Source organism: Enhydra lutris, unplaced genomic scaffold, assembly GCF_002288905.1.
Source record: "Enhydra lutris kenyoni isolate GAN:26980312 unplaced genomic scaffold, ASM228890v2 scaffoldscaffold8, whole genome shotgun sequence".
Lineage (NCBI taxonomy): Eukaryota > Metazoa > Chordata > Mammalia > Carnivora > Mustelidae > Enhydra > Enhydra lutris.
This window is the reverse complement of record NW_019154092.1, coordinates 16,202,633-16,218,650: the sequence shown is the minus strand read 5'-3', so window position 1 is coordinate 16,218,650 and position 16,018 is coordinate 16,202,633. Positions and strand designations below refer to the sequence as shown.

At 44.4% G+C, this 16,018-nt stretch overlaps 1 protein-coding gene across 1 annotated transcript in view; it reads right to left on the bottom strand.

The window, feature by feature from the left end:
• Nucleotides 1-16,018, bottom strand: part of LOC111142573 (collectin subfamily member 12) — a 193,627-nt gene that overhangs the window by 43,114 nt on the left and 134,495 nt on the right. Inside the window, exon 3 of the mRNA XM_022495849.1 lies at nucleotides 1,144-1,266. Within this exon, the coding sequence (XP_022351557.1) occupies nucleotides 1,144-1,266 (123 nt within the window). The remainder of the gene's footprint in view (nucleotides 1-1,143; nucleotides 1,267-16,018) is intronic.

The following is a 16,018-nucleotide window of genomic DNA, read 5'->3' as shown; positions in this document are numbered from 1 at the left end:
GACTTAGCATGATGCCCAGCATGTCAGCAAACACTTAATAAACTCTCACAATTGTTTTACAAATAGAGGAATCGAGAGTTAGCTTAGACCATCTGGCTCCAAAGCCCATTCTCATTTTAATACATGGGGTTTCCTCAGGAAGCCTCTAGACACTTGGAGAGAGGAAAGAGGAGTGATAGGTTGGAGGGAATTCACTTCTCTCGCCAGGGAGGAGTGTCTATGAGCCAAGAAACAGAGAAGGGAATATGTGGGAATTCTCCACTGTTAACCTGTCAGTTCTGAGGGAAGGCAGCCAGGATAGCTGCTGAGTGAAGGTTTTGAAGATCAGCAGCCCCCATGCTTGCCTCTTGCTGAAACCAGACGACACATCTGTGTCATGTATCTTTGATGGGAAGGCTTCCATGGCTGTTTTCTATAAAAAGGTTTATGCAGCCCGTGATTCTGAATCATGACACCTTCTACCTGTGGTGTCTGGAAAGGGTGTGGTGGTGGGCGGGGGAGGGGAAGAAGGAAACCCACTTTGTCTGCAAGTCTGAAGGATTTAGGTAAAAATCTTCCACTGACCTTAAACCAGACATACTGAAAGAATACCTAACATCCCATAAAGTATTATTGGGGTGGCGGTGCTCCCTCTATGTTTTACTTCTACAGGGCAATATTTTTACGGAGCTATATAAACAACAGTGGTCATGGTAAATGTGCTGAAGAGGGAAAAAAAGGAAACTAGCTGCCCAGTCCCTGGGGTGAAGTAAGTCATATCTCTGGAGATCTTGTGTTTGGCTTACCCTCTGTCAGTATAATTTTCCTGTGTGCTGACTCCAGGGTTTCCACAGGACCTCTTAGAGATAAGATGAAAAAAGATTGAGGAAGAGGGTGGAGCTAGAAACAGGTAGGAAAACACAACAATGAGGAAAAAGCTTTATAACTCATAGAGGACCTTTAGGATTGTGGAAATGCGTCAAAAGGACTCAGATCCCACAACTACAGGAAGCGCAAGACACAAAGTTTACGATGTTGCTTACTTTTGCATTTGAGTTGTATTAATGACATACTTCATACTTGCAAACATGGTTTTTTTTTTTTCATGTTTAAATTAATAAAGGGAAATGTGCCATTTGGAAAGAAAAAGGAGAGAGTACTTACCTTTGTATCCCAAAATGGCTACTGTGATTGTTAGCAAGGCACACAAAATGTATAATAATATGATAGAAAACTTCAGTGCCCAGTTATTTTTACATTTGGTACACTGCGTTCCTTCCTGAATACCTGAAAGAGAAGTCAAATTTTAATAACAGTAACCAGAGATATCATTTCAAAAAGTATCTTTCTGCATGTTGCCTCGAATACTATGATGAAGACTCATTTTTCCATATGCCTTCCCATAGGATGAGTGGTATTTTAAACATACCATTTTAGCAACATAAGCACTTTAAATATCACCATTATGATGATGTAGTTTAATGTCGCTGTATTTAATAATGACTTGGAAATAGCATGTAACTTTGTGTCAGAATAATTTCAAATCCATTATCATTAGCATTTCAATAAAAATCTCTACATGATCAAAGATTTTAAACACCCAAATTGACTTGTTTCAGCTCTTATTGGATCTATAGCAATTCAAACACAACCAACCAGAAAAACTGTGGACTGTCCCTTGATGTCTGTTTCAGTGGTGTGCTTGAGCTAGTTCCTACTGGCTTACAAGAGCCAACTGTTACATTTGTAGGAATTTGGGGAGCTGGTTGTCAAATTGTTGGAAACCTAAAATCATCCCCGGAGGGAGTATTTATACCATGGAAATGGGCGACCACCACATATTGTGACCGCCCCGCCCCCCATACACATTGTTTTACCATGCCCCTGGCTGCAATGCTCTATAACCTATAGCAGAAAATATAGGTAATTTTATAATTAAAATGCTCAGGATATAACCATTTTTGGATATCATATGTATATAGAAAACAGACACTGACCCTTACTTAAATTATCACAGTGATTTGAATAACAATTAGGAAACTAAAAAAAAAGGACATTTTTGATGAGAGGAGGTAAATTTTGACTGCTCACTATTCAATTTTTTGAAAAAATTCTAGCCTAAGTGGTAAACCACTATCACTTCTGCAAGCGACTCCAGAAACTAACCTATAAAAAGGGAACTTTCTGTCACACTGATTAGAAACACAGAAGACAGAGACTGTGGACATTTTAATGTGAAAATCACATTGTAAGGAATATCGGGAGATCCCTTATTTTCCTATGTACATTTTACTAATAGCGTCTCACAGGAGCAACAGCACATAAAGGACTGATCTCCTATAATTGTGCTCAATAACTTTTGATGTGTAAGTCGTGAGGATTAAGCCACAGCGAAAGTTCCCCCCTTTCAGTTTATAATTTTACGCATAGTGCCCTTCTTCAGTGAAAAGAGTTCTTCAGCTGTGTTTAATGCAATATGATGAGAGAAACAGCAAAGAACAATGACTCCAATTTAATTTTCAGGGTTTAACCAATCTCTCTGGTGTTCTGAGCTACAAACTCAAGGGGAGGGGGTTCATTCCATCTGTTCCATGACTTAGAGCAGTGGTTCTCAAACTCTGGGATGCATCAGACTTGTCAGAACACAGCCTTTCTACCTCAAGAGGTCTGGGAAGGTGCCTGAGAATTTGGATTTCTAACAAGTTCCCAGGGGATGTGGACATTGCTGGTCTGGCCGCCATGCTTGAGAACAGTGCTTCTCAAACTGCAGAGTGCTTATAAAACGCACTGTGAAATGCAAATTTCTGATTTAGTAGGTCTGAGGCAGAAGCTAAGATTCTGCATTTCTCCCAAGGTCCAGAAGATGCCTAATTAGAGAAACACATTTTGAAGAGCTAAAGCTTATTGAGAAGATGGTCATTCTGGATCAACCTTTGATTAGCCAACCCTCTGAAGGTAAAGTTGTAAAATCTGACTCAAACAGACCAAGAGTAAATCAACTTCTCTGGATCGGTTTTCCCATTTCTTTTACTCTATTTCCTTTCTGTCCTCCTTTAATTGCCCTTTGGATGTCTCGGTACCACCTCTCTATGCAATATCATCCCCACCAAACCATAACTCCAACTTCCACCCTAAATACTACCATTATCCCAATCCCCCACTCCAAGACACCTTTGAGTTTTCTCCTCTATTCTTTAATTCACTCAGTTGCCAGGCCCTGCTAATCTTCCCATGAGACATTTTTATCACAGTCATCTCCTCTGTAGGTTAATCTGGTCCTGCCTATGCTCTAATAGATTCTGAGCCAAGTGCTTTCCATATGGCATCTTTATTCACAAGCACCCTTCAAGGAGGCATGGCAGTGATAGCTGCAATGATATCCCACAGACACCATAGGCAGGATTCAAACTCGGGTCTGACTGACTTTAAGCACCATGCTCTCTCTGCTCTGTCATGGTGACTCTCTCTGGTCATCCCTTCCTTTCTACTTCACTACCATGGTCCTCAGTGAGACCTTTTCATCTCAGTGGGAGCTTCATCTTCCACTCCCACTGGAATCCAGCCTTACCCTGTACTCAGACACTGCTATCCTCACAACAGTGCCAAAGAGGGAAAAAAAAAAAACCAAAAAAAAAACAAAAACACTTTAACAACTCCTCCTTAAATAATGAACACCACACACACACACACCCACACACACCCATCAGCTCTTAGACTCTCTATAATCCGGCAGCTTAAAATGAAACAAAAACCCCTTACATCAGTCAGAGTGAAACTATTTTTGGAACTGGGATTGGGGGGAAGGTATAAGTAGACCCACAAGCATGCCACATCTCCTGTCCAGAACCCAGAAACTTGCTTTGGTGGCAACGGTAAGCACAGAAGGATGATAGACACAGCAACGTTGGACTGAACTCCCTTGGAAAAGACTGGCTGACGCTTTTGTGGTTGATGGGGGGGAGGGGGGGTTACCTTCCTTTTGGATTTTAGGACGGTAGGTGGGTGAATTCTTTATGTCTCTCTAGGGCGATTTCTTGCATTCCATTGGAAGAGCCTCAGAAGATTTGGTCACAGGGGAGGTTAGGGTAGATAAGAGAATCTAGGGTGAGAAAGCTGCTTGGAGGTCATCTGGTCAAGTGTCATTGTGTTATTGATGGGGAAAGTGAGGTCAGTGAGGCAAAGCAAATCCGAAGCCACGCGTCTGCCCTCTCAGGGTGAAGGTCCTTCCCTCCCACTCTGCCGTGTGTGCTGCTGTTGGGTTTGCCGCTGGACCTCCTGGGCATGTGGTCTTCATGCAGATTGCTCGCAGGCAGTTGTCACTGGTTCATATTCTGAAGAGCAGGGTCACTTCCTCGCGATGCGCCTTTCTCGCTGCTGACTGTATCAAGCATTTAATCAATATCAGATGGCACCGCCTGGCCTCCCTTTCCACTTGTCACACGTTCTGTGTCTTGTTTCTTCTCTCCCCAGAGACTTATTTTTAATAAGAATTCTGTTTTATCTTTCCCTCTCTGCCCTCCGCTGGGAGGACATCTGGCCAAACATACAGATGCCTACTACAAAGAGACCCTGCTGGCTCACGAAGCTGGGGGACCCCCTCCTCCGTGAACATAGATGGTCACAAAAAAACATTCAAGAGAGATATCCCCCTGTTCCCCGCCTTTGTACTGTTTGTTTTCTCAGCATTACTTTCCAGAGACTGGGGGCTTTGTTCCTGTGGGCCGGGGTGGGATGGTGGGAAGGGAAAGGGAATCAACCTGCAGGCTGCTGCGGATAAGACATTCTCGCTCAGGAAGTGAAGCAGTCTTGCCCCTTACCGGGAAGACTTCATGTATCAAAAATCCTGGCCCAAATAGCACATTTGCAATTCAGCACTCTACAGACGGAACGCGCCTGAAGGATCCCTGCTTCTGCATTGGTTATCCCTCTCAAACTCTCTCCCATTGAACCTGAGTCTTGGCTCATGTTTTAAATGTATTTTCCAGTGTCCAAGTATTTATTATGCAAGGAAAAAGAAAGTCTGGGGGCCCAGTGAAATCAGAATCACTCTGGTTAACTCCTTGGGTATTCCACGGAAGTTCAGAATAGGCTGACAATTTGGTCCCCAGGGCTCAAACTCTGGGTTCCTCGGGTTGCCCTGTTCCCAATAACACATGTTTAGAGTAAGAAGAGTGGGGGCCGAGTGGGGCCGCTGATCAGGGGGCAGCGGTTAGCTGGTTGGAGAGAATAATTGAAATACTGCAGGAATGACAGTGCCAAGGGCCAGAAGAATTCACCAGCAGAGAATTCCTTTCTGTTGTGGTTCTCCATAAAAAGCCCTCCCAAGTGCTGCGGTCCAGGCTCCAATCCGGTCTGTTTTTCCAATCTTTTTGGAGAACAAAAGTGTCTCCTTCCTTCACTATCGTATTTTTCGGCCATCACCGAAGGATCGCTTGTCTTTTGATATGGACTCATGCTGATCCGTCCCCTTTCCTGTCAGGGGAAGCCTGGCATGGTGGGCAAGTGTGGGACACTCCTGGTCTGTCTGAATTATCACAAATGTCTACAGAGCTCAGTGGTGTTGCCGTAAAGATCATGTTACTGGAGAGAAGCTTCAAAAAGCTGGTGGGTTGCAAAATCCAGAAAACCACAAGTTTTGATCTGAGATTTGCAGTGACCTTTTCATGTGGTTTTTTTATAGTTATTAATCTATTGCCTGGTGGCATCTATTCCCATCAGCCCACAAGAATGATTTGGCTCTAACAGTAAAACTGATGATTCAAATAAATTCCTATAATTAAAATGCCCTTAAAGGCAACAACATAGTAAGAGTTAACAACCTGGTTAGTTATTTGGATGTTATCCACTAGATAATATCACTAGAACAAAAGTTAAATACATAAAATACTTTAACCCACAAATAATTTTTCCTTATTATAAAGGCCATTTACTAAATGACAGAATATGGATTTAGTTAGCAACAATTTTTTTTTTATTAATCAGCAATTTAGTTGCCCAAATATTAATCTCAGCTGTGGACAACTCATTAGGCCAAGTTTCCTAAACGATGTGGAGAAGTATGAAAACAGAAGCAGGACAAGACCTGGGAATGAAATAACTCTCTGCACAAAATAAATGAGGCCTCATAGCATCCCTGTATTCATAAAAGTGTCCTCAAACCAGAAAAATTATTTGGAAGAGAGTTTTAGGAGTCTGAAATCTTCAGCACTCATTCTGAGCTTATATTAATAACTTGCCCAGTCAACAAGGGTATAGTTTTTTTTCATTAAAACATTTATATATGGCAGTCAGTTCTGGTTTGATATTTAATGTTCAAAGAGGAGTATGTAGTATTTGTTTACAATTTATCATTTATACCCTGCCTACTAAAAAGAATTATAGGCAAAAGCCAGATACAATGAGCCACTCAGAACATACGTACAGAGTCTCCCAGAATATATAGTGTCTCACCAGAACACCATTATTTTTGGTTTTTATAAGAAGAAATCCTTTATTATATGAACTGTACACAAATGCTTTCAATTCTGAGGGAAGGAATCCTTGCTCCTCGGGGAGCTCAAGCATCACATCTCCAACAGTTGTCTCTCCTCGCTGGCCCCCTTCCTCTTGGCTCTATTCCTATTCATTTTATTCTAGGGACACAGCGTGAACTGTCAACAATCCTGATGATATATTTCAGCAGCTCTGACGGCTTCATTATCTGGTACTACCAAACAATGTCCTTCTGTGATTAGGCACTGAGTCTTTTAACGGAAAGGACTTACGAAAATGCAGCTCCAGCTCGGGGCATCAGAGTCTGTTGTATAACTGAGCTGGACACGGACACTGCGCAGGTATCTGGAGGAAGGCCACTGGACATTTGCTTAGTGGCTGAGAGTCTGCCATCGCCGCGAATGCAAGAGGAACTGCTGGGGATGGCTGCTGGTCCTGAGGCCCTGAGAGTTGCCAGGCATCTTCTCCTGGTTACTTACAATGCCTTCAACGATTCTGCAAAGTAGGAAAGCTGGCCCCAATTTTATAGAGTTTAGGAAGGTGCCCGTGAAGGAGGTTGACTCTCCAAGCCAGTAGGTGTCTGAGCTGTAAGATGAACTTGGGGTTATCACATGCTGCTTCTCCAAGCTTACTGACTTCCAGAAGTGGAAAGCAAAACAAAGCAAGATTAAGGATGCCTAACAAGATAAACCATAGAAAGCTGACAGGTTAGACTTCTAGAAGTATTCTGTCAAAATAAAGGGGTGCAGAAACATCTTTCCAAACATTGATAGAAGATGCCTTTCTGAGAAATGAGCAGTAAAATTCAGTCTCCAGTAAGTTAACTATTACAGGCCTGGGGCTTCTACAGGCTGTAATTTCTGACTATTCTGTGGTGACATACTGAGCACCAAGTTAATTCCACCCTAAATAAATGCTCATTATCTCTGTTAGAGGTCAGGATTGTCTTGGAGGTTGGCTGGTAAGGTCTCTTAGCCCTTTAGGAGAATCATCCCCCAATGGCGATGGAATTTTTGGAATGGGGTAGGCTGGGAAGAGAAGATAGTTTTATAATTTCAAGGCAAACTATGAGACATGCAGGGGGCTTGCACAGTTTAAGTCCAAAACCAAAACAAGTTTGTTGTTCCTACTGAGGTTTCTTCTGAGCTTCTAATACATGATATAGTAGCCACAAAAGCCAGTGTCCAATGGCTCATTCATCTATGGGTGGTGGTCCTTACCTCCAGAAGTTGGGTGAGATAAGACAGTGGAAAGAAGGCAATGAAAGAAGGATTTATTAAATGGCGATTAAAAACATTAATTTATCTCTAGCCTCTTATACTCCCTCAAACAAAAAATTCTGCCTGGAGTACATTGGCAAAAACCTCTTACAAACACCAGCTTGAGCCCATGTTTCAGAAAACCATGGTAATTCTCCACTGCCACAGTAAGTTCCAGGTGGCTCACAGCAGATTCCAAGATGCAGAGCAGCTGGCATCCTCTAACTCTGCAGGTTCAAAGAACCTCAGCACTAGGAAGAAAATCGGCTGTCATCTTGGCCAACATCCATCTTACAGTGAGGAAACTACAGTCCAGTGAACTCCACGGTCTTCCCCACTCACACATGAGCCAGGCCTGGCTTTAGGCTTCCCGGTTCCTGATTCTCCTCTGGAATTGTAATTTAGTTCCTGAACCCTGCCCACTTTACCATGCTTCTTTCTTGGTCCATCCCATTATTCATTTATTCAAGAAATAAGTATGGAGGGGTGCCTGGATGGCTCAGTTGGTTAAGTGTCTGCCTTCAGCTCAAGTTATGGTCCCAGGGTTTTGGAATTAAGTCCCGCATGGGGCTCCCTGCTTGGAGGGGAGTCTGCTTCTCCCTCTCCCTTTGCTGCTCCCTCTGCCAAAAATAAACAAATTTTTTTAAAAAAGGAAAGAAATAAATATGGAGCATCTACTATGTATGAAGCACTCGGTATAATGGTCAGTATAACAGACAATAATCTTGGTCCCTGTGGAACTTACACTCCAGTAGGAGGCTATGGTAGGGTATCAGGAGGTGATAAAACATTTTGGAGAACAATAAAGCCAGAAATGGGCAAAGAGCATGTGGGAGAGGTGGTGGATGGCAATTTTAATACAGTGGTCAGAGGAGGCTTCAGAGAGTAAAGCAGAAGCAAAAGCTTGGGGGAGTGCAGGAAAGAGCCCCAGGATACCCGCGCGGAGCTCGCACTGCACCCTCCAAGAAGGTGCACTGCACCCTCCAGAAGGACTGCTTAGTCCTTCCCCAGGTCTTGAGATTTGCCCTCCTTCTCCCCACAACAGTTTTCCTCCCCCATGAAATGTCTTCTTTTGAAACCTTCGCTCACCTATCTCCTCCTCAATGAATCCTGTCCTAACATCAGCCTCGTCCCAAGCCCAGCTGCGCCTGAACCCTTTAGTACCTGTGTGATTCACACCAGATAAATCTAGGTATGTGTGTGTGTGCACGCGCGCGCACATGTGTGTATGCGTGTGTATGTGTGTGTGTGTTTTAAAGGCTGTCTGCATGGCCACTGCATTGCAGTGGTGTGGGAATTTTATTTCTCTGCACTATTGCTTTTGCATTTCTTTAAACACACCAGGGAGTTCTCTAGAACTCTACATGTCAAGCAGTTTAACGAGTACATGACTGCAGTGACGTAGATCCCAGCAGGGGGAATCAGAGGCTCTGTCACTCCCTCAGGGACCGTGTCGCACACACGTTGGAAGCAGCATGCCTCCACCAGCTCTCGGATGTCTGGAACTCCTGACCTTCCCTCCCACCTTTGGGTCCAGCTTTCTAGGTGACGAGGGACATGCTCATCTGTCTTGTTGTCCGGGGGGTAGGCGTCCTGGGAGAGCATTCAGCTCTGAGGCCTGACAGTCAAAATGCAGACACTCGGGGGTGGGGAAACCCTGTCCTCCCAAACGATCAGGTACCTACCGCCTGAAGGGAAGAGTTTTCTGTTCACCTCAGGACGTGGGGAGTGCAAAAGGGTTTACTAGCCCCAGGAACGCAAGGCATTCTTTAGACCCTGGCCCAGCCCAGAGCGAACCCCAAGATCTAAAGCAGGAGGGCAGCATTTCTACACTTTCTGTCCCTTAGCACTTGTAAAAGTAAATCCGACAGGGCCAAGATGACAAATGTAAACCCACAATTCAACACCTGCCTTGAATGCTGTTGCTTTAAAAAGTGTTCTTTGGGGGGCAGCTGAGGAGCTAATATCAGGATGAGGGGAACCCTGCTGAGCTGGCGGTAGGGGGGCAAGTTGCAGTTAATGATAGTGTGTTCGCTGTTTATCACCGAAACAGTGTTGGGACATGTGGAAATTATGTGTGGGGCAGGTGCTGGCAGAAAAAGGAGACTAATCTACGCTCTCTCACATACCTACTTGGTCTCTTTAAACCAACAGAACTAGTGTTTTGATGGGGAAAAAAGGGCCTCCATGTAAATGAAAATATCAATCAGCCCGACAGACATTCCTCATTCCTTTGTGAATAGGTGTTTTTTACTTTCTTCAAGTGAAGACTATAGTTGAGGACACTTAAATTAAGGGAAAAGGGAGCCAAGACAGAGCAACAGGTTTTTACTGTCGGTGTTTTAAAGTAATTATCTGCTCTGCACTGAATGTAGCCTCAGTTCTCAACTGTGATGAGAAATGGGTCAATCAGCTTGAAATGACCCAAATGAGGAAACACTGGCAAATAAATAATGAGGGAAATGGGAGGGGTCTATTTTAGGGACAACGGCCCAGCAGTGAGAGGAGTGAGGTCCCCAGGTTCCGTGAAGAGTCCCCTGTTCACCAGCTTCTTATTCATACTTGTTATTAAGTCTGGACAAAGGACAGAGAGAGGAAGAAATGTTTTCATGGGGCAGGCAGCTATGGTTATGGAGGCCAAAGGAATATAAAAATGGAAACCTGATACACAAAAAGAAGGCATGTGACCGAATTATAATTGAATAGAAAGTAAATGGGAAAATGTATGTTTATTAAAAATTTCCATGACTTTGTAAAGAATTCATAGAGGACAGAGTTAAATTTAGAAAATTATCTAAAACTGAAATAACTAGATAAAAAAAATGGATAAATGCACATATTTGTATAGACACGCCCGCAAACAAAGTGATTTCCTTGACAGTAAGAGATGTTTAAAAAATGGATTTCTAAGTCACGACTCAAATTCACAATTTCCCAGATTCCTCAGGGATGTGCTGGGACCAACTGATGCTGACTGGTAAGAACCAAGTGTTTGTATCTCTTCGCAACTCCACGTTCAGTGACTTTCCATTGGCAGCTTGGAACTGGTCACACCAGAAGTATTTACACCAAAGAAATCAGCAAATGCTACAAAAATCAGGGCTTTTGCCTCCTGGAGGCCCACCTCTCAACCCGTTGCAACTGACCCACCACATTTAAACAAATCAAACAGCTCCGTCCATATGGCGTAATCACTAGAGAATTTCAGGGTCACTGGACAGGGTGAAGGCTATGCTGGACCTTTGTCATTCTTTTTCTCTCCCTCAGGGTTACAGAGATCGTATGGGCATTCTTAATAGTGATATTTGTGCACATTAGATGTTTTGGAATTCAAAAGTTCCAGGGACACTTAATATACTTCAAATTCATGATCTCTGTGGGGTGTGATCATCTTAGATTCCCGGTGAAACTGACAACATCTGGGGCTCAGGTCCCACATGTCTGTTAACATCATATCACGGATATGGGTTTGACTTAACTCTGACCAATCACCTTGGAAGTGAATTTCCCTCTTGTTTGGGGGATGATGTACAGAGGACTAGCCTGATCTGTTACCTGCATGAAGTTAGTATGGCAAAGTTATGAGCGCAGATGAATCAGCCTAAGGACAGGCAGTGGTGGAGAACACACGCAGATTCAGAGGAAGGAATCACCATGGAGGAAGGGATTTCAAGTGAGAAGCCTCAGTCTGGAAGATATCTCTTTGCCTCCTACATTCATGCAGGGATTAAAACCCCAGCTGCCAGACAGAAAAAATTCAAGAGTCCAAAGGAGTATAAGACCTTGGTACATTCATGAAATGTATAAATTTCTGACAGCAGCAACCAGACCTAGAGACAGAAACTGGAAAACATCAGAAATACACCAGCGGAGTTGCCAACAGTGGAGGCAAAATACCTTTTGAATTTAACCTCTTGTAGCAGAAAACTGCACAATTTGGTCCAGGCCACATTAGCTATGGTCTATTATTCAGTGGAGATCAGAGATGCAGAAGATAAAATACACAATTTCACCAATATGAACTTCTTAGTTGATAAAATCACTTAATTCTATTTCATGCTCAAAGAAATGCATCTTATTGCTAAATGGCCAAACAGCTTCTAATTCGATCTGTAAACTGGGGAAACAGGTGGAAAGAAAAGGCTTAGGACAAGCTCTTAACAATGCTGCCCAGCCCACACCTAGCTCAGGGTTTTCTTCTTTACCCCAGTAAATATGGAATTTGAAACCTGTATCAGAACCACCCACTCAGGAGTCATTCATGTATTTCATTTCTAATTTGAAGCATATATTCGTTTGCATTAATTCCTCCTAAGCTGTGTGAGTTCATTGCTTATTATTTTTTAAAATATCTTGTGGTTCCTTCCAGTTAAGAAGTATTTGTCTTTTTTTTTTTTTCTTAAGATTTTGTTTATTTGAGAGAGCGAGAGCACATGTGCATGTGCATAAGCAGGGGGAAGCGGCAAAGGGAAAGGGAGAAGCAGGCTCCCCACTGAGCAGGCTCCATCCCAAGACTCCGGATCATGACCTGAGCCAAAGGCAGATGCTTATCCGACTGAGCCACCCAGGCGCCCCAAGAACTGTTTGTCTGGATTGCTACTTCACAATGGGATGCCAGACATGGACGCAGCTCAGCAGACTAAGGACACACACCCCTTCTAGAGCAGGGTCTAAGCAGGGCTCTTCTTTCTTGGGGCAGCAAAACTTCCCCAGGAAGTCTTGGAAGTGTTGGAAATGCTCTCATCCTATTGCTGACAGGCGGGCAGTGTGATCTGGCAATCAAGACAGTGCTGTTTCATTCCTTTCACAACATGCATGGCCCTCAAGAGGCACTAAAAAAGAAGGATTCGGTCATTGACAAAGCATCCATTCCTAAATGAGGAATCAAATCAAGTCTGGACTTAATAACCCCAGCTACTATACAATGTTCCTTCCTGCCAGAAAGTAGTTGTGCTACGGCAGCAAAGCTAGTAAAGACAACCGACCACCTGTAAATACAGTCCACCGGTTGCCCTGAAACAATCCACCACTTTATACAGCACTTAGGGGAGACAACACCTAATAAACAACACCTAGTAAAGCACAGGAACATATACTCCAGTAAAAGGAAAAATCCCACTTACAACTGTGGTTATGACAGTGCTTATAAAATTAGAAGCACTAATTTACTAGGGTATACAGAGCCCCCAATGACTACGTGATTGTAGATTTACTCAATTGTATCTATGGGACTACGACATAGAAGTAAATCTTCTCGGCTTTGAGCTTGGTGGGAAGATCCGACAGTTTCCGCACTTGCTCACTGCCCAGACGGACATTACGAGTGGGCACAAACCACCTATGAGAAATGTTCACTCAAGTGGGGCCAGGAGAGTCAGGGGCTCAGGGAGGGCTCTTTCTTTCAAAGGCTTCAGCTGTACAGGCCTCAGGGAGGATGGAAAGGCTCTCAGAGCAGGGGAAAGAAATAACCACCTCCCCCCCATTTTTTTTCTTTTTCTTTTCTTTTTTAGGAGAGCAAAGATTTGTGATTATCTAGAAATAACATAAGAAAGGGGAGAGCTGTGGCAACAGGGAAAGGAAAATAAGCCACAACAGGCCTTGGAAAGGACACCATAAGGAAGGCTGCTACCACTGAGTGCTCTGTGACCCAGTCACCTGGGAGACTCTTGAGGGGGAAGGTCTGTGCCTCATGCCCTGGGACACAAAGATGACAGAGATAATTTCTGTTGATAATGAACAGTGGGTTTTCGAGAGTAAAGGGAAAACAAACTAGTGCATGAAACAAGTAGTGTAACATTACAACAAAGCAAGTCTGTTAGGTAAAGAAAGGAACACCAGTCTCGCTCCTGCTGTTACAGCGTGGGGACTTTCTCCCAAATGACCAATACCAAGGCTTGAGATCTAGCAGCATACCTGTCCTCAGAGCACGGCGAGACCTCAGCTTCCATGCAACTCCCTCCTGCCCCACCCCACTGACCCAGGGCCACGTGGCCTCAGGTGGCCCCCAACCTGGGACCCAAACATGATGGCTCAGCACAGACGCCATACGCTGCCCACTTGGGGTGCTGTGTTGAGACAATGAAGATATTCTCTCTTGGTAGATGTGACTCAGAGTTCTGCCTCAGCCTCAATGCCTCTCCCTCCTCCTTCCCTCATGAAACAATGAAATTGAAGAGACCAAACCGACTTGGCTTATTTTTCCTGCACTATCCCATTTCTAGTAAGTCAAGCACCATGGTTCTGAGTCCCTGTGCCCCTGCTGGGAGCAGCTCGGTCAAACCCTTGAATTCGTGCAGGAGTGGGTATAAAACAGTTTCCCAGCTGCATCATTCTGGAGGGTGCACCTGACACTGGGTGAGGCAAGGGTGTACCTCAAGCCACTTTCTGCCAAGGGGACATGGAAATGTACTGATTGCTCACACAGAGGAGATCCAGGTTTTGGTCTGATCTTTTAGCAAACAGGTTAAACCTCCTCCCATCTGTCCAGGAAACACAGAGGACAGCTCAGTAGCAAAAGATACTGAATGCCTCTGAGAAACTGGTATCGTTAAAATAATTGGACAAGGGAGGCCGTCAGACTGAGGTGGCTCACTCGTCCTGGTGGTCCAGAGGAACAAACCAAAACCTAAGACTGTAAATGCCTCTAGGTTACAGAATCGACATCCAAGGACAGCCAGCCACACAACAGGCAACAACTAGCCTCAGCATTAGCTAATCAATTGATGTCCTTTCCTTGCTGCTGGGCACCTTCTCCACAGAAGTCTCTCCCCTGGCTCCTGTCGGTGGAGCGTTTCTAACTACTTCTGGTTTGTTGCTGTGCTGGTTTGAATAGATGTCTGCTTCAGCCCTCAAAAAACTTTTTTTAAGATTTTATTTATTTATTTGACACACAGAGAGATTACAAGTAGACAGAGAGGCAGGCAGAGAGAGAGGAGGAAGGAGGCTCCCCGCTGAGCAGAGAGCGCAATGCGGTACTCGATCCCAGGACCCCAAGATCATGACCTGAGCCGAAGGCAGAGGCTCAAACCCCTGAGCCAGCCAGGTGCCCCAGCCCTCAAAATTCTTAATATGCCCCAGTTTATCTTCTAACAGTATAGTCAGGTTAGAGAGGAACAGAGGCTAGGGCTCCCCTGTGGCCAGGACAAAAACTGAAATGTTGCCTGTGCTGGGAGACAGAAACACAGACTGAACCCATAGCAAGTGTCCTTGTCATAGTTCTCCTCTTAAAATCTCCACCTTGATAAAAAATGTGAAATTTCTATGCAACCAAAGAACAAAATACACAGACTTCTGTTTCATAATTTGTATGGCGGATCTTCTCTACTTATCAAATATGAGCTTATTGCATTTGATCATGTTTCTATCGTATTTGACCATGGCCCTACTTCTTCCCCACCACAGCGATAAACGGGGGGGGGGGGGGGGGGGGCCTGCGGACGCTTCTGACCCTGACGTGAGAGGCAGACATTGCTTCGGTTAGTTGACACTAAACAGCGGGGGAAGGGGCAGTGGGGACATATGGAAGCAGATTCAGACGGGACCAGAACTATTTCCTTAGCCGCAATGATGAAGGGTTTTTTTTACCGGTTCCTTTAGTGAGGAGGAACTGGAACCTGATATCAAAACCCACTGTATGTCCTTTATAGTTTATTGTATATAATTACGTACCATAAACTGTGCGGGCTTTGCATTCCAGGGCGTGGGATCAGTCATTCTCAACAAATCCTTTTGTTGACTTCTCTAAGTCCTGGCTAGGAACCCCTGGAGGGCTTCTCTGAGCTGGGCCCCGTGGACTAATGTGTCCCTAGGAAGCACTGAATCCCACCTTCAGGTACGTCTGCACATGCACACCCTGCGTCCGGAACCCAAATGTGTCTGCAGGTGCCAGCATGACTTCAGAAACATCTCTTTCTAGCACTGACTGTTGCAAAGTCACTAGGCTTCCCTGTTAAGTTGTTCTCTTTGTTCCCCTCTGCAGCGGGGACCTCATCTTGTGTGTGAGCCCTCCTCCACGAAGGACCACAGGGGGTGGTGAGGGGAGGGTTCTTACAAATACTTAAGGCCTAGGTTGTTGTTTTAAACTATTTGGCTCATGAGCATGTCTGTAAAGCATTGCTAAAATTGGAGGTGTTTCAAAGGCAATGAGGAGCATATGAGAATAAGTGATCTAATACAGCCGGGGAATTCCTAGCAGTTTAGTCACTGAGCAAAAGGAGGCAAAACAGACCCTGTGTGACAGCACACCTGATGCCCCAAAAATACATTCTGTGCCTTCTAAGAGACTATGA